This window comes from Lagenorhynchus albirostris, chromosome 8 (genome assembly GCF_949774975.1).
Source record: "Lagenorhynchus albirostris chromosome 8, mLagAlb1.1, whole genome shotgun sequence".
Classification (NCBI taxonomy): Eukaryota; Metazoa; Chordata; class Mammalia; order Artiodactyla; family Delphinidae; genus Lagenorhynchus; species Lagenorhynchus albirostris.
The window spans coordinates 105,153,293-105,172,242 of record NC_083102.1 but is presented as its reverse complement, the minus strand read 5'-3'; the positions used below and the strand labels follow the sequence as shown (position 1 = coordinate 105,172,242).

Here is an 18,950-nt window from a genome sequence, read left to right as displayed (position 1 = left end):
AATTAGTTTGGCTTATGGGGTGACTCTATTGAGCGCAAATATTTTATAAATCCAATTAACTAAGTAAACCACTTCTAATTCCTGCTTGGACTTCAGTACTCTTTAAGTGGCCAATTAAGCCCGTCTAGTAATATGCTATTCTGGAAAGGTAGAAACACTCGCACACTATAGCCATAGCTCAGAGTTGTTTTTCCGTGAATGTGTGTGTCATTAATTCTAGTAGAAATGTTTAATCTGAACTGACAGAAGCCATACAAATTGTTCCCAACATGTGTTTAATGCATAAAGGGAAATCAGTTCTGGAAAATGATTACCTTTAATTAACTGTTAAAAAGAAAAAGAGTATCTCGCATTCACATTGTACCAAGCTTCTGAGAGATTCAAAGTATGTTATATCGTTATCTGATTGGTATCCATGCTCTATTTGTGAGCGGATCTGAGGTAAAGAGAAGCCAAGAGATGCGTCTGAATCCATCCAGGGACCCTTAGACCCTCACCGAGGTGTGTGGTCCAATGGGACAGAAGTTAAAGAAGTGGTTTGTGCAGTTGTTGGCTACTCAACTCTAAGACTAGCTACATGATTTTTGCCATCTTATGGAAATGTTTTCTTACCCTTGCTTTAAAAAATAAACGTCTGTCTTGCTACTACCTCTCCTTTAGTTTTAAACTAAAGTGTGAGAGAAAAACTTGGAAAACTTCCTGTGAGAGATGCTCCAAGTCTCTGAGATGATCCAAGATGCATTTACCTTTTGGTTCTCTTCACTAGGCTGTTAACGAGCATCTGAGTTTAATGACTTAGAGGTAAAGTCCTGTGCAAGAGCCTGCAGAAGAGACAGGTGGCTAAGATGTGTCCCCGTCCCTCTAGGAATTAATAATCAGGTAGGAAACGGCAGATAACAAACATACACAGTGTTGCATAACAGCAGGGCAAGGGTCAAAGGCACAGAGTGAATCGCCTCAGAGCTGTAAGTCCAGAGAGGGGGCCTCGAAGGAGGAACGGGAGCATCGTGGGAGTGGGGAAGGCAGGGGGTGTGCAGAACTTTATGAAAAAGGACGGTTCAGATAAACTTAAGCCTAAGCCAGGAGGGTAGATAGAGTTCAGATAGGCTGATGGCTTGTACCTGGGATAGCAGCTCAGGTGTGGTCTGTGACACGAGTGACATGGGACAGGACAGGTCTGCAGCAGGATGGACCCCTATATCAGAGCGTGGGAGAGACCCAGTCAAGGTGGGGGAAGCATGAGTGTTGAAGCAGGTGGCACCTGGAGCTACAAAATAGGGTTCTGTGATAAGCAGGTGGGCTTGGCCAGAAGAAACCCAGAACAGTCTCTTTTCCAGGGTTCAGGGAACCAGGAAGCCAGCTTAGGTCAGGAGACATCAGGAAACAAGTGTTCTGGAAGGAGATCAGTAAGAATGGAAACGTCTCAGTTTCCACCACAGAATCCCCAGCTAAGGATATCCAAAGGTTCAAGGTAGAGGCTGGGGCCGTGAAAGAGTGAGGCCATTGTTTCCTCCACGGAATGTAAGACAGAGTGAAGCAGGAGATGTGACCTGGTGCTGAGCGAGAGTATGGGAATAGAGGGCCTTCTTGATTAGTGTCAGCGTTAGGCTACAGTCGGAGTGAGAGGAGAGAGCCAGAGACGGAGAGATTCAGAGACAGAGACAGAGAGGAAGGCAGGGGAATAATAATGATAATGATGATGTGACTCCTAAAAAATATTGCGCTTACCAGAGGGACATGGTTGGGAGCCTGTTGGGTGCGCCCTGGATAGGACAGGAAATTTCAGCATAATTTGTGGTAGTTGGCCTTTACTTCTCAGCCTCTTGAGTTTTCCAGACGTGAATTTGCTTACTCGTCTGTGAATTAGCACTGAAATTACGCCACTCAAATGCCACGGTGATTTCAGAAGTACTGCATGAGCTATAAAACGCGTTATACATTTATTTTATGATTGTAAAAGTCTACAAATAACACAAGCCAAAAATATCAACTCAGAGTTGGGTGAAAGCAAGTGTTGTTTCCGATATAATTTTGAGTTTATGGTTTGTTTGTTTTCTCCTCTCAGTGCTTTCGGCTTCTACAGGTGAACGGAGCTGGGAAAACCACCACATTCAAAATGCTGACCAGGAACCTGCCTCCAAGCTCGGGACACACCATCCTCAGGACTCCCATGGGGTAAGATTTAATCGGATTTAATTGTTTTGCTGCCTGTAGAGATCATCATCAAGGCCAGAGACCCCAGCCTCCCTTCAGTCCTGTGCACTAAAGTCAGAGGAGATCATTTCCCTCCAATTTACTTTCCAATGGCCACTCCTCACAAGGGGGAAAAGAGCCTCCAGATGGGAATGAAATGAACTTGACATTTCTGGCCAGAGGGTAGAGGAGGTGTTGGCAAAAGCTGCCCAGGGCTGACCCCTTCCAGGGGCGCCGGCTGCTCTGCCCCATGAACCCAGGGGAGCAAGGAGTAGTCAGGGGCTGGTTCTTCTTGCTTTGCCATCTGTTGGAGCTTCAGACGCCCTCCCCCAGTGCAGGGACCAGAAGGGGCATGGTGGTTTCATCGTTTGCCCACCCGGACCTCATCTTTCGGGCAGTACAGCAGTTTTCCAGCTAGTCTTCCAATAGCGTGCCATTCGTGTGCGTCCCAATCCTATCACTGTTCCCAAATCCCGTCCTCTACCCCGCTCTTCTGATTCTCAGTGCTGTGTGATGACGTCCTGGCCTATATCTTTCTGCTCTTCCTACTATAGCGAATTCATTGTAACTTGATAACAGATTTCAGAAATCTGTCGTTGAACTGACATAAAGAAAGAGACATGCCTTGTGCTACATTCTCTGAAGGTCATGATATAGCCACCAAGTTCTCAGTGCTGGACTTGATTTCACAGTCTGTCTACCTGGGATCCTAGAGTTATTCCTAAGTAGACTTGGAACTAATTTGCTTGAGATTTTTCTTATATAGGTTCAAATACATTCATAATTGAAAAAAGTTCAAAAATATCATAATCATCCATTAATTAGCTGATTCTTTGCATCAACAAATAGTTTATTGTCCATCTATGGTGTGCCAGGCACCAGGAAGACAGGAATTGTTCCTGTGATACTAAAACCCAGTGTTAATATTCGTATGTCTCCTACTAGTTTAATTTAAACATGCATAGATATCTGTGTGTATATATCTAATTTTATCTATTATCTGCATGTGTCTGTGTGTATGTGAAATGTAGGTGATTAAATATGTAGAGAGATGTGTATTTTAAAATCAGACACGATCATAAAGATCATTGTGTAGACTTCATTTATACTTATTGCATGAACATTTCATAATCCTCTTCAACAATATTTATTAAAAGATTTAATTTTTTAGAAGCCTGGTGGGCATGCCATTTCACTGTTAGATTAATTTGCATTTTCTTGATGACTCATGAACTTGACGGAGCGCTCGCCCCACATTTATCTGTTGCCCGGGGTTTCTTTCTGCCAGTCGTCTGTCATGACCATTGTTCTTTTCTTATAAGGTTGTCTTTTTGTTACTCATTGTGTACGAGTTTTTAATACATTCAACTAGTAATTAATCCTTTGCGTGCTTTATATGTTTTAAGTATTAGCTTCAGTGGTACCTTGTATTTTAACTCTGTTTTAAAAGTTTGTGTGTGTAGAGGTTCTCAGTTTTGATAAGACTGATTTATTCTGTTTTTTCCTTTGCTATCTCTTGCTTTTTGAGTCTCAGGAAATTCTCTTTCTAAAGTAATAAAACTGTTCTCCATAGTTTCTTTTCAGAGGCTTCTATTCTGCATTCATGTTTCTAATTTATATGGAGTTTATAATTGAATATATGGTGTAATGGGAAAACAATCTGATTTCTTTTTCTGCTCCTGAATTCCAGTTTGCCTACGGCCATTTTTACAGCCATGTGTCTTTCGTCTGTCAGTTGGAAGCATCTCCTGCTCTGTACCGAGTGCTCAGCCAGGCTGGGACTCAGCTTTGCCACCTCCTGCTTCAGATGCATCCTGGTGGGTTGCACCACCTATCCGTCTTCCTGGTTTTTCATTTCCAGGACAGTCTGGATTACTTTGGGCCCTTTACGAGGTATTATTTTTAGAATCATTTTGGTAACCTGTATAAGAATGTCGAAATATTTGAACCTTGATTGGAATTGAATCAAATTTATTTTATAATTTGAAGAGATTTGCACCTCTATGATATTTTGTCTTCCTTATCCTTAAGTCTGGTAGTTACCCATTTATTCAGGTTATTTAAAAAGCATCGATTCAGTATGTTGCACTTTTCTTTATAGAATCCTTGCATATCTGTCTTAGATTTATTCATCCTGATGAATTTGTCTTCATCAGGAGGTAACTCATGTCTTAATTGTTTATTTTTTGGGACTTTCTTCTTTGGTTTTTTCATGGCTAGAGATGTTGCTGGTTTACCTCGCGAGTGAGTTTATGTGGTTTTACTCTCATTCTCTCTTTTGCTGTCACCTTCTGTGTATCAGTTTGCCGCTCTTTCCGCTATTTACTCCCTAGATCTCTCGTCCAGGGCCAGGTCGTATGTTGAAAGTTTGGGGTTCCCGTCCTGCGGCCACAGGTGGATGGCCCATGTGAGTCCTTGCATCGCCAGATCCTGGTCTCACTCTGGGACCTGGCCTGGAAGATGAGCAGCCTCCACGTCACCTTCTCAGCCTCCTCCCGGGAGAGGTGGGGCTCTAGACCCAGGTGTCACACACTAAGCTGGGCTCTGGTCCCTCTGCATCCCTATATGAGTGCATTTAGTCCCCGTTACCTCGCAGGGGCCCGATTCCTAGCTGCTGTGTGTAATTCAGGTCAGAACGCAGTGACCAGTGGCTTCAGACCCTACGTCCTGTACTCTCTTGTTTCTGATGCACAGAGATATTTATTTTTGAGTGTGTTTTTCTATTCTACATGCTTGTTACAGAGCAGTGAATGAAGTAGATAAATATCTATTAGTCATTTCTTTTTAATTTAAGTATAGTTGATTTACAATGTGTTAGTTTCAGGGGTACAGCAAAGTGATTCAGTTATACGCATATATATATATATATATATATATATATGTTTTTTCAGATTCTTTTCCCTTATAGTTTATTACAAACTATCGAGTATAGTTCCCTGGGCTATACAGCAGGACCTTGTTGTTTGTCTGTTTTATACATAGTTGTGTGTTTATGTTAACCCCAAACTCCTAATTTATCCCTCCTCCACTTTCCCCTTTGGTAACCATAAGTTTGTTATGTCTGTGGGTCTGTTTCTGTTTTGTATATAAGTTCATTTGAATCATTTTATTTTTTTAATGTGGAGAAAAAAGTGTAAAGCATTGTGTTCACAATTTTCACTGGAATTTTAATTGATTTTATGTTGCATTTATAGATTACTTTGAAAAGAACTGGCATGTGAATGCTGTGTCTTCTTTTCTGCAAACGTTGTATATTTTTCATTCACTGAAATAAATCTAATTCCTTTTAAAAAGGATTTTAATCCATCTAGGATACAATGCTTATCCCAATAATTCATGAAACATCTCCTTTTCCTCCTGTGGTAATGCCTCTGATTCCAGGTTCCTTTTTGCTTTCCCTAAAACCGTTGAAACAATGTTAAATAGCAGTGTATCTTATAACTCACTTATTTTTTTTCTTTTGGTTTCATTGAGATATAATTGACATAACAGTATAAATTTATAAACTATATATGTTTAAGGAGTACAGCATAATGATCTGACTTACATACATCGTGGAATGATTATCACAAGTTTAGTGAACATTCATCATTTTATTTAGGTATAAAATAAAAGAAAAAAACATATTTCCCTTGTGATGAGAACTCTTAGGATGTATTCTCTAAACAACTTTCATATGTAACACACTGCACTGTTAATTGTATTAATCATGTGGTACATTACATGCCTAGTACTTATTTATTTACCTTATAACTGGAAGTTGTACCTTTTGACAGCCTTCACCCAGTTCCCCTTCCCCCTATGCCCTCCTCTGCTAACCACAGATCTCATCTCTTTTTCTGTGAGTTTGTTTGTTTGTCTGAAGTATAATTGACCTGCAACACTGTGTTAGGTCCTGGTGCAAAATATAGTGATTTGATATTTCTATACATTACAACTGTATCACCATGATAAGTCTAGTTACCATCTGTCACCACACAAAGTTATTACGTTATTGTTGACTATATTCCCCACACATACATTTCATCCCTGTGACATGTTTATGTCACAAATAAAAATTTCTGATTATTGATCTGTCCTTATCTTTCTGTGGTATACTTTTTTTTTTTTTTTTTTTTGCAGTACACGGGCCTCTCACTGTTGTGGCCTCTCCCGTTGCGGAGCACAGGCTCTGGACGCACAGGCCCAGCTGCCATGGCTCACGGGCCCGGCCGCTCCGCGGCACGTGGGATCTTCCCGGACCAGGGCACGAACCCGTGTCCCCTGCATCAGCAGGCGGACTCTCAACCACTGCACCACCAAGGAAGCCCTCTGTGGTATACTTTATTTTGTCATGGATTTAAATATTTTCTTATTTGCTAAATTTTATATAGCATTTTAAACTTACGATTCATCATGAAAATTAGTTTGTTGTTGAAAAATCTCATTTTAAATCCTTACTATTAGATTACTCCTGTTTTTAATTTTTGTTGTTATTTTGACAATTTAAGTTTTCTAATAAACTTATTTACTTAATTAAAAATTTTAAACTACTTATATGGAGTTAGAACTATCATTATCTTAATAGTTATATTTTTTCTCTTCTCTGTGCCTGTATAACTTGTGATTTTTTTCCTATAAAAATGTCTTTGTACTTCCCAGACTTTGACTATTTTATTTTAAAAAGAATGAAAGATTGAATTTATTTAGCAATTCAATTTCTTTTTCAGTTTTTCAGCAATTCAGATTTTTTCAGACAAATTTATTAAATTTTGTCATTTTTATTAACCTCTCTACCGTGCTTTTCTCAATCTAGTTTTGTGGTTTTATTTCTAACTTCTTGATTTCAATGATTTTAAAAATCTTTTTATCTTTAAATAAAGTATCAAATCATTGCCTATAAATATGATTCTTTGTACAGCTTTACTTTGACCCTAAACATTTACTGTGTGATATTATTGCTGTCATTATTCTGTAAATAACACATAATTTTGATTTTGTCTTTCCAAAATTTACATAGAAAAATATTTATACTTACTCAAAATCTTGTGTTTTTGGTTTAATATATTTTTAAAAATTTCTTTAAAAAATTTTTATTGACGTTATAGGAAAGAACATCTCAATGAATCTTCACAAAGTGAAACCCTTTTGTAATCTGTGTCTCACTCAAGAAACAGCACAAGGCCCCTTAAATCGCTATCCAGTCATTTCTCCCCTTCAAAGGTAACTCCTATCCTGATTTTTTAAAATGTAGCTTAGTATATTTTTATAAGGCAAACTTTTATAACCAAGACTCAGGCCAAGACCCAGAGCTCTGGCAGCTAACTGGGAAGCCAGTCAGCCTGCCCTGCCTCAACCACACCCCTGTGTCAGAGGACCCTGTGTGGCTTTATCACCCCAGATTGTCCCTGGACATCAACGTTTGACCTTTATCATTTGTAGAGACCTCGTAGGACTTTCAGACCCTCAGTCTCCAGGTCCCCTCTTCCTTTTTTTCTTTCTTTATAGTCTACCTTTGATCCTGGGACATTGGACTCGGAGACCTACCTGTGAACTGTGCTAATTGCATACAATTGATGAGGTCTAACATGATGCTCTGTCCTGTTTCTTGCAAGTTGCAGCTGGATCCAGAGGTATCATCAGGCTTGAGGTCTATCCTTTGACATAAATAAGCAGGAGGTAATGTTTCTGTTTTGTTTTGTTTTTTCATCAAGAACCATCTGATATCTGGTCTTCACTCCTTTTTTGATGTCTAATGCCAAGGTTAATGCATTAATTCATTGGAAATTGCAAAATGGTAGTATTGTAACTCTTATCGTTTTGTTTTCATTTACTAGCTGGAATAATTTTATAAGGAGTTGCTGTCACTACATTTTATTTCACTACCCAGAGGTATAGTTTATATAAAAAAGGACAGATAAATGCTTGTTTTTGTTTTCCCTTTTTATCTACTCAGTTTTCAAGATAATCAATTGATTTCCAATCACCCTCAGAGGTGAAAAATTAGGAGTTGTTTGCTTGTTTGTTTTTGGTTATATTATTCTGATAAATTTAGAATATATCAGAAGGTTACTTTGTGCTTCGTTATCCCTTTCACTCCTTAAGGGGGCATTTTCTTGCCTCTCCCCTTCCCCCCAGTCTGGTTTCCTCATCCTTGTACTAGGAATGATGATGGCTCAGGCATGGAAGATTCAGCAAGGTCTCAATGTCCAGCAGCTGGCATGCACTCCTCATGTAAGGACTGTTCCCTTTCTTAGCTTCCGTGAGGACAGTCGGAGACCTGAAAGCATATCTGTCTTACTCCAAATTCTGCATGTTTAAACGTTGTGCTATCTGTTGGCTCTTGTTTGTTTGTTTGTTTTTAATTTAATTTTTATTTTATATTATAGTTGATTTTTATGGTTCTTAACTGTTATAATCATTGCTATCTGTGGGTAGAGAATACAATTAAACTTCAGTGAGTCTATGACTATTGATAAAAAGTCAATATTTGGAACTAATTATGTTCAAGAACAGAAAATAGAGAGAACTGTTCAGCTGAGTGAGTGTATGAGCTCTGTGGGGTTGGGGTCGTAGATCCTAGCTACCATCTGGAAAGGGAACCATGCCACGTTCAGTTGAAGCTCTCTCAAGTGTTATGTTGCTGATTTTTCTCTGCAGTTTTTGCTGATTGTGTGGTGCATTTTCTTTCCCCTAATTTCTCTTTACAAGTACATATGGACAAAAGGATCAGAATGTCAAAAGAAAACAAAAGTATATGGTTTATTTTTTCAGCCCTGGAAGGCTGTTTCTCTCCTTAATAATCCCATTCCATCATTTGTCAAGTAATTGGAAAATGAAATTCAAATAGCTGGTCTTGAAAGGAAGAATAAATTTACATCCCCATAATGGTCTATAAGACCCTTATTATGCTACATGTCTGTGTAATTAGTTTAATTATAACTAGATCACTCTTGCATTAATTATATTTTTAACACTGATTACTTGTAATGTTAATTGCACATTGGTATTCAAGGGATTAAATGGATAATTAGAACACAATGGAATTTTTAACTAAAGAGAGTTGGTATGTATATTTCTGCCCAGGAACCTCATAACTTACTGCTACCTAATTGAAACACAGCAATTCAGTCATTTGTTAGATTAGGGTTCCTTTTGTCTCTTGTTTGAGGACATGTTATTAATTTTTGTGAATGCTTATCCTCAAACTTGAGACTATGTCCTGACTATTCCAGTTTGGTTTAAAGTATCACGAGCTCCTGGTATAATGGCAGTGGTCACAAATTGGAAGACCACAGGCCAAACCCACCTGCCCTGTTGTTTGGCGAGCACAGTGTTAAAATGCTCACCAGCTCCGTGTTAGGGGCTTGGCTTTCTCAATATCACCTAATAGTTGTAACAACTTTGGGAAAAGGCTGTTATCCTAATTTAGCAAATTGGGAATCTGAGATTCAGAGGATTGAGTGGAGCGCAGACTTCCAGGGAGGGCAGAGGATTCGAATCCATGTTCACAACGTACAAGTCACCAAACAACTGATAGTTGGGATTTAGGCCAACGTTCGTGACACTGGACTAACAGGAGGACTGAGGTGCTGACTCAGAGCCCAGCCGACCTGACTGGTCCCTCCTGGGAATGAGCTCGGAGGCTCATGAGATTTCGGAGGCTCCTCGGGGGGTGGAAAGCAGCTTTGGAACAAGGTCCTGTGCGTGTTGAACGTGTTTGTAAGTGTCATATCCCGTCAGCATTGTGGAGGCTGCATCAGTTTCTGCTGGTCCTACTGATGGATGATTATCCACAAGCAAATATTTACATGGTGGGAAAAAAAAGAAACAACCCCAAATCCTGTTTACATTTTTCCTTTCAGTTCACCTCTCTTATCTGTTCTTGATCCTAAGACCAGCCTCCTTTTCCACACCCTAATTATTCTGATCTCAGTAATACCTTCTGATCCCAATAACTACATATATGTTTTTATATCTTAAATATATTATATATATTTATATATCACATATTAAATATACTTATGTATTAAATATATAGTATATGTTAAAATGTATATATTTAAATATTCCTTTCAGAAAGATATATACCAACACTTCTATCTTTCTCAGACATAGATACACTTAAGTTATAGTACTTATCTGAATATATACTCGTCATGAATTTTTTTTTTTTTTTTGGTAAAACTCAGACACTTTTATTTGCACTTTAAAAAGTGAACAGGCTGCCCACAGAAATGGTTGTGAAACTTGAAGTGTTTTATTTTGTACTTAAAAAGTGTAGGTCATTGATTCATCTTTATAAATAATTTCTCTGGGAACAGCAATTAACTTCTTTTAACCTCCCACTCAAAAACCTCACCACTTCATATATTCCATGTTACTAGTACCTTGGTAATAGTGTTACCAAATTTTCCTGAGACCAGTGTGTAATGTTTCTCATAGAAACCTAGAAATAATGCAAGTAAATATAAACATTCATTATTCAATGGGGAATTATTTCTGAATACTAATATAAAATTCTTAATATAAAATATGGATATATTTAAATGTGGAAGTTTTACATTTTTTTGTATGTGAAAATACTGAAATTTAAAGGCAAAAACAGTGATCAAAAAAGACAGAGAATAGAGAGACATAATATATAAAGTAGTTACAAAGTCAATTAAACAATATTTAATGACAGTTAAGGTGAAAGATTAGAATGACCTGAAAATGCTCTATTACTAGATGAAGGTTTAATCACAGTTATTTTATAAGTGCCTATCTGAGGCCGTAAGAAAGAAAGGGAATCCTGGTTCTATAAAGGAAAAAGAAGCTCACAAAGTGGGGTGATAGCCTGGGCTGGTGCTGTGGCTGCCTGACAAAGGGGCAGAGCGACTGTGGGTCTGGGAATTGGAGGCTGAGGTTTTAAGGTCCCTGAAGGTGAAGAGATGAGGCTGCAGCTTTGCACAAGGGGAAACTTTGAACCGAAACCCTGTATAAATCTAGCGTCACTGAAAAGGGCTGCATCCTCACTGGCGCAATGGGTTCTTGAAAAAATGGCAGAGAAAGATGATAAGAAAACTTGTTGGTTTCTATTGAGGCTCAGAGTTTTAAAGGCAAGGTCTCCCCTGGACTTTGAAACCCTGGGATTCTACCTCCTGTGAGGAAGGGAGTCTGAAGATGTGGCACATATATACAATGGAATATTACTCAGCCATAAAAAGAAACGAAGTTGAGCTATTTGTAATGAGGTGGATAGACCTAGAGTCTGTCATACAGAGTGAAGTAAGTCAGAAAGAGAAAGACAAATACCGTATGCTAACACATATATATGGAATCTAAAACAATAAACAAAATTGTTCTGAAGAACCTAGGGGCAGGACAGGAATAAAGATGCAGACCTACTAGAGAATGGACTTGAGGATATGGGAAGGGGGAAGGGTAAGCTATGACAAAGCGCGAGAGAGGCATGGACATATATACACTACCAAACGTAAGGTAGATAGCTAGTGGGAAGCAGCCGCATAGCACAGGGAGATCAGCTCGGTGCTTTGTGACCGCCTGGAGGGGTGGGATAGGGAGGGTGGGAGGGAGGGAGACGCAAGAGGGAAGAGATATGGGAACATATGCATATGTATAACTGATTCACTTTGTTGTAAAGCAGAAACCAACACATCATTGTAAAGCAATTATACTCCAATAAAGATGTAAAAAAAAAAAAATTAACTACTGTGGCCAAGGACCCTCATCTCTCCCTACCCAAGAATGTAACATAAAGAATGTAACATAAAGAATGTAACATAAAAAAAAGAAAAAAACATGGTCCCCGTGGGCACCTGGAAGAAGAAAACACAGAACTTATTTGAAAGGAAGCTCCCACAACTTACACTTTATGGGAATTTCAATTTAAAAAAGAGAGTGCCACTAAAATGGAGTTTGCAATCAAACATTACAAAACTCACAGAAAGTTATCCACTGAGGATATACATCGATGGATATGACAAAGGGGAGAGTTGGCCTACTAAGAATCTAATACAATAGAAATGCAACCTCACACAGAACGTACAACATGAAGGAAGCAACATGACATCATAAAAAAGAACAGATTTGAAAAAAACACATTCTAGGATTGAAAAAGATGGTCATTGAAATCAAAAAGAGAACATAGTTCTTGTGCTGAAAACAAATAATACCCAGCTTATGAAAAATATGTGAAAGAGACATTAAGAGAGATGAGGGATAGAAAGAGAAGATCCAGCATGTGTTTAATCAGATTTGTGAACAATAGAACAGGGAGAATGGAATAAAGGCACCATTGAAAGAAATAACAGCTAAGAATTTTTCAGTACTAATAAAAAAGATGACTCTTTAGGCTGAAAAGCACTATGCTTCTCAAGCGTAACAGAGAAGAAGATATTCATACTTAGACATTTTATAGTAAAGCTGCAGAATTCCAAAAACAGAGGAAAAAAGAAAGAAAACACAGATCATCATAAGGGTGTGGAATTAGACTTGTCCCTGTTCAAAATAGTCATTACTAAGCACCCATGGCTTCTAAGCTTCAATTTAAATAAATTAAATTAATTTTAAATTTAATTTCTTGGTAGCACTAGCAACATTTCAAGAGCTTACCAGTTTCTTCTGTTTCAGATGGCACAGACGCAGAACATTTCCGTGGTTGCAGGAATTTCTGTTGGAAAGTGAGGAATTACACCAAAGGCACCTTCTTAGCAGCAGGAATATACACAGAAATAATGGAATAAAAGCATGGATGAAAAAGCTGGAATTTCTGGACAGGTCAACAGTTATTACATCTAGGTAGGGAATTATCAATTATTCGTATTTGTTCCTTATTCCTTCTTGTGTTTTTCAAATCTTGTATCATGATCACGTGTTAAATTGTCAAGTAATTAAATAAATAAGCAATAGGAAAACTCTTGTAAGACACAAGGCTTTCTCTTCACATTTCAGACCAGCATTTTTGGAGCCTGCTCTACTTTAATATGTGCAAGTGGGATGCACTTATTTTGGCCTTAGTTTCCTCCTGTCTTAAATGATCACTAACATAGGATTTGTGGGAGCAGTAAGTATTAAGTGCTGTAACACCATCAAATTGCTCAGTATTATGGGTACAGCACTTAGGAATTGATAAACAGATTCCTCTGCTTCATTTAAACTACTGCAATACCTATGTGAAATACATAGAGCTCCTTTATTGCTTATAAAAGCCTTATCTTCCTTTAGACTGACATGAATCCCACATTAAAGTAAGTTAAATCATAACCACATCAACTAGGAATTACGTGAACATGCATTTCTATTTTAAATTAAATGGCAATTTAAAAACACTAATATAGCTAGGAAAACAATGAAGGAAATCCCTCTATAATCTTACATTAAAGTTATTTTTATTCTTGTAGTCTCAGTTTTACAAAAGAAATCTATTTATCTATCTATACCTATGCATGCAGACATAAATACATAGTTGCAATAATAGTATTATTTTGGAGCTGAGAATGTAATTTTTGTAATGAAAAATACCTTCAAGATGTAAAGGACTGCTGACCTTTCATACAGAGTGTGCGGTGGGATTTATTATTTCTTGATATAGCTTTATCCTGTGCCAACAAAATTGCTCTATACTCCTGGCCCGATGTGCCACTATAATTGCCTCATCTTGGGTAATCTGTGTGTTTCATTACAAATCGGTATTAGAAGAACTCTGAACGTCCCCTGGCAGAGCTGTGTCCTTAAGCATTTTGTTAATTAAGGGATAATGCTCACTGAAGAAGGACATTGGAGGCAACTTCTTCCTTTCTCAGACACTGAAATACAGAAGCCTGCTGGAGGTCTCTATAAATTGAGAATATGTTTTCTCTAAGGCTACTGTAACATAGAACCATATTTTCTTTAATAAATAGAATAGACTGCTAGCGGTAGGGGGTGGTCGGAACAGCAGCTTCGGATATTTGATTTTCATCCAAAGAGTTTTAACTGACAAAGACAATCACAGAGGAACTCTGCTGAATACTCTGTAATAACCTAAAATGGGAAAAGAATTTGAAAAAGAATAGATACATGTACATGTGTAACTAATCACTGCTGTACACCTGAAACTAACACAACATTGTTAATCAACTATACTGCAATATAAAACAAAAAATTAAAAAAAATCACAAACTTACAGCTTATATATTGAGCTGTACGAGGGTTCAAATATGAGCTTCGAATATTAAACTCAGAGTTAGTCAACTGTCTGAGCTCATTCGCTCTCTGTAAACTGCCACCCCTGCAACTGTGAACCCTTCTCCCCTCTGCTGGTCTCCCACCACATGGTGGCTGAGCCGGCCCCAGCATCCTGAGGGTTCTGTCTCTGTCCCTTCCTCAGCACTCTCTCTCTATGTTCCCCACAGGTCCCCTTCACCCGAGGAGCCCTGATTCCCCACCAATGTCAAGCACAAACAGGTCAGCAGACTCCCATTACGATGGTAGGATTATCCCCAGCTCCGTCCTAGGACTGGAGTTGACCGTATCCCTGTTGAAATGCCCTGTCCCATTGTGTCTCACCTTTGGTCATCCGTTTATTGGATGGTGAGCTCCCTGATGAGTGTAGTTTTCCTCAATAAATGATCAACCCTTTCATCGTCCAGGTGGGGAAGCGGAGGCCAGAGAGGCGGGGAGACTTGCCTTAGTCGTAGAGTGTCAAGTGATGCCCAGTGCCTATTCCCTCCCAGCTGCAGTTTGACATTTATGGAAATAAATTTTAAAAGTTGTTTTTCTTTTCACAGTGGATAACACCACTGGTTGAATAACAGTATGTGTGTGTTTGCGTGTGTGTAACATTACACTATTATATATGTGATAGTTTGCTAGGACTGCTACAGCAAAATAACAGACTTAGGCAATAGAAATGTGGGTGGCTTAGGCAATAGAAATTTATTTTCTCAGGGATGTTTTTTTTTTTTAATTGAAGTACTGTTGATTTACAATGTTAATTTTTGCTGTACAGCAAAGTGACTCAGTTATACATATATTCTTTTCCATTATGGTTTACCACAAGGCGTTGAATATAGTTCCCTGTGCTCTACAGTAGGACCTTGTTGTTTATCCATCCTGTATATAATGGTTTGCATCTGCTAACCCCAAACTCCCAGCCCTTCCCTCCCTATTTTCTCACGTTTCTGAAGATGAAAAGTCCAAGGTCAAGGTGTCAGCGGGTTGAGCTCTGCAGAGACCTCCCTCCTGGGCTTGCAGACGGCCGCCCTCTTGCTGTGTCCTCATGCTGCCTGGGGCCTGTCTGTCTCTCTTCTTATAGGGACACCAGTCCTTCTGCTCCACCCTTATGACCTCATTCGACCTTAGTTACTTCTCCAAGGCCCATCCCCAGTGCAGTTGGCAATCCCATTCTGAGGCCCTGGGGGTTAGGATTTCACATGTTCTATGTGGAGACAAGTCATCGCTGCTCTGTGCCCCCAGCCGGCATCCCACAGGGCTTCACTCAGTCACGTGGCAGATGGGGATAAAAGAACCGTCCGTGGAGCTCTCTTCTCTCTGTCCTCCTCCTCCCTGGACCCACCATTCCCTCCTTCCCTCTTCTCCACTCACTTCTTCCTCTTTTCTGGAAAAGCTAAGATGTTGAGTGTGCACCACACAGAAGCCACATCCACTGGGAACTGAACAGACGTTGCCCTTTCTCTCTTTTTGCTTCGATCTAATCACAGTGTGTTTCACACTGTCACTTTAGTTCAGGTAACGTTCATACACACTTCATCTTTCATCTGCATCAAACCTGGCGGAATAAACTCGACACTCATAAACGTCTTGCAGTGCAGTGGTGAAGGGCAGAGCCTCGGTCCGTGCCTGACCACAGTGCGTGGGCTCTACAGCAGAGCTGGGCAACCTTCTAGAACAGGGGCCCACACATGTCATTCTTCACACCCATCCTCTGCAGCAGGAGCACTGGAAATGCATTCTGAGAGAAAACAAATAATATAATTCTAAACACTTCTAAAGAACCACACAAATAAGCCAACTAAACGCACACCACTTTTTTTGTTTAACATCCACATGGGAGCAGTTGACATTATCAACAGTCTGAATTCCCAGACATCCCTTTATGATTAGTGATGAGATGATGTTAGTTAGTTTTTCCTTTCTAGTTATTCCAGTGGCTTGATCTCTACCTGGTGTGGTTGATTTTTGACCCTAGAGTAACGCACAGGAAGGCATAGTACTGACCTCCCCACCTAAGGAGGGATAGTCACCCAAGATAAAATTCTAGTTCCTTGTTTGTTTATATCTAAATCCTTATGGATCTGTATCTTATTCAGGGTTAAAAGAGTGAGACAGAATTAAGATTCGAATTAAAGAAAAAGGTTATCCACTTACTACCATACCCTTTATTCAACAGTCTATCATTATTGATTTGAAATGACCCACTTATTTAATACACTGTTAGGTACGTTTATATGAACTTGATATGTTTATGTGCTTTTAATTTTGAACTTGTTTGCATTTTCTGGCACAAAGTCTACCCTATTTTTTAAGCTACGGTTTTATAACATGTTTTACTATCAAAGCCAGTCCCTTCATTATTAGCCATGAGAATTTTCCTGTTGTGAAATCTACAGAGATAGAAACAGTTGTCAAAATATTGAAAAGATTGATGATGTTGAGTCTCCTCATTTAGGACTATTGTCACTCCAGTTTCTGCAGTTTTCTAGCAGATTCCTCATTAAATTTTAATATAACTTATATATTTCATGTTCTGAATACTCCTCCACATTTCATTTTATGTAATTTGATAGTGCCGTAAGTGGAACTTTCCTGCTCTTATATTTTTACTTGGTGAATGTTGACATACAAGGAAACTATCTTTTTTTAAGCTTTGACCAACCATTTTGTTAAATTATTCTATTTGATCTAATATTTTCTTAGTTGAGTATCTCCACTTTTTTGGTAGAGAAAAATATTACTTCTTAAGTTCTAATATTTATACCTCTATATATTTTTCATTGTTTTATTTGAACTAGAATTATGCTTAAACCTGCATTGGTAATAAGTATCTTTTACTAAGAACTCACTTTTTCTGAATTTTTTCAGAAAAAATTTTCTGGAATGTTTTCCAGAATTGTTTTCAGGAATGAATGCTGATTTTATCTAAATCATGAATGTCAGTGATCTTGTTTTCATCCTTTGAACTTTATTATTTTTCATATATTTTAAGGAATACATATAGACAGTGGTTAACTTATTCAGTGTTTATACTATTATGATTATATACATACTGCTCATAGTTGAGCCCTGAAACACCACGACATTTCCTTTCTTGCACTAAAAGTCCTAATGAAGACTCTATATGGGTTCTCTTAATCAGTGAAAGCTTACTTCCTTTAGTGCTAAGACATCTTCTTGATTTTTTTCTTTTTTAATTTTCCCACTTGTGTTTCTTTATTGTCTCTTTCTTGGTCTCCATTATTCAGCTGTCATGTCTCCCAGAATGAAACATTTTCTCTTCTCTGTTCAATATCTTTATCTTCTAGTTCTATTTTCTGGGAGATTTTCTCAACTTTACCTTCCAACTGTTTATTGAGTTATTTTATTTTAATCATAGTTTTTACATTTTCACTAGCTCTTTGTTCTCTGTGGTTATCTTTTTATAAAGTATGACATTCTATTTGTTTTTCATAAATGTCGCACCATCTCTTATCTCTGAAAATATTGATATACTTTTAAAATCATCTCTCTCTTGTCTCCAATCCAGGTTCCTGTTTTGTTTGCTTGTTTGCTTTGGTTTATGTTGTTCATGTCACATATTTCCTTCAAATGACTAATGCTCATTGGATATTTGCTTACACTTTATACTTGAGCACTATAAGTCTTAATGAAGACTCTATATGGACTTATATACAGTGTGTATTAACTGGGTTTCATGTAATTTAGGGGGGCAGTAAAGGCAAATGTAAATTTAATCCCCATCTTTAATTGGATGTCTAGATTTACTAACTAGGAACTACCTTTGCATTGCCACTGTGACCCCGTTTAATCATGTCCTATTTGTCTGAACCTTTCAAAAACTTGAATTACCAGAACCAGTAGTGACACACTTTTTGAATTCCATTCCCTTAAGTCTAGGGGTGACCAGATCTTTTTCCTCTTCAGGCTTGATCACATAAACTGGGATCTTAGATTCAGATTGTTGTTAAATTTTTGCGTTGCTCTTTCTCTCTTTTTAAAGAAGATGCATGTGTGTTGCATGCATCATTTATTTAGATATATGTCTATTTTAATCTGTTTCAGTTCTGACCACAGGCTTTTTCATTTATCTTTGTAATGCCTAAATCTACTTAGGTTTTGTTTGTTTTAATGAAGGATAACTGGGGTGTGGAGATGTATGTTCTGATTGCTGGAATATCAGAGCGTTACTTTCATTGCTTTTACTGTGAGAGACAGCCAGGGTGCACAAATGTTTCAGAAGCTTCTGACTGTTGCTCCATCGCCTTCTGCCCGTCAGCCTCACTTTGCTATCTGTTCAGATATTCATATCTTTCATTTTCTTTGAAATTTACCCAAACAAGCAAGAACACAGACCTACTAGAGAATGGACTTGAGGATATGGGGAGGGGGAAGGGTAAGTTGGGACAAAGTAAGAGAGTGGCATGGACATATATACACTACCAGATGTAAAATAGATAGCTAGTGGGAAGCAGCCGCGTAGCACAGGGAGATCAGCTCGGTGCTTTGTGACCGCCTGGAGGGGTGGGATAGGGAGGGTGGGAGGGAGGGAGATGCAA

The 18,950-nt window shown here is 38.5% G+C and overlaps 1 protein-coding gene across 1 annotated transcript in view; it reads left to right on the top strand.

Moving 5' to 3' along the window:
* The window catches only part of ABCA13 (ATP binding cassette subfamily A member 13), a 135,012-nt gene that overhangs the window by 58,079 nt on the left and 57,983 nt on the right, over positions 1-18,950 (top strand). Inside the window, 2 exon segments of the mRNA XM_060156197.1 lie at positions 1,345-1,471; positions 2,066-2,175. Of these exon segments, the coding sequence (XP_060012180.1) occupies positions 1,345-1,471; positions 2,066-2,175 (237 nt within the window).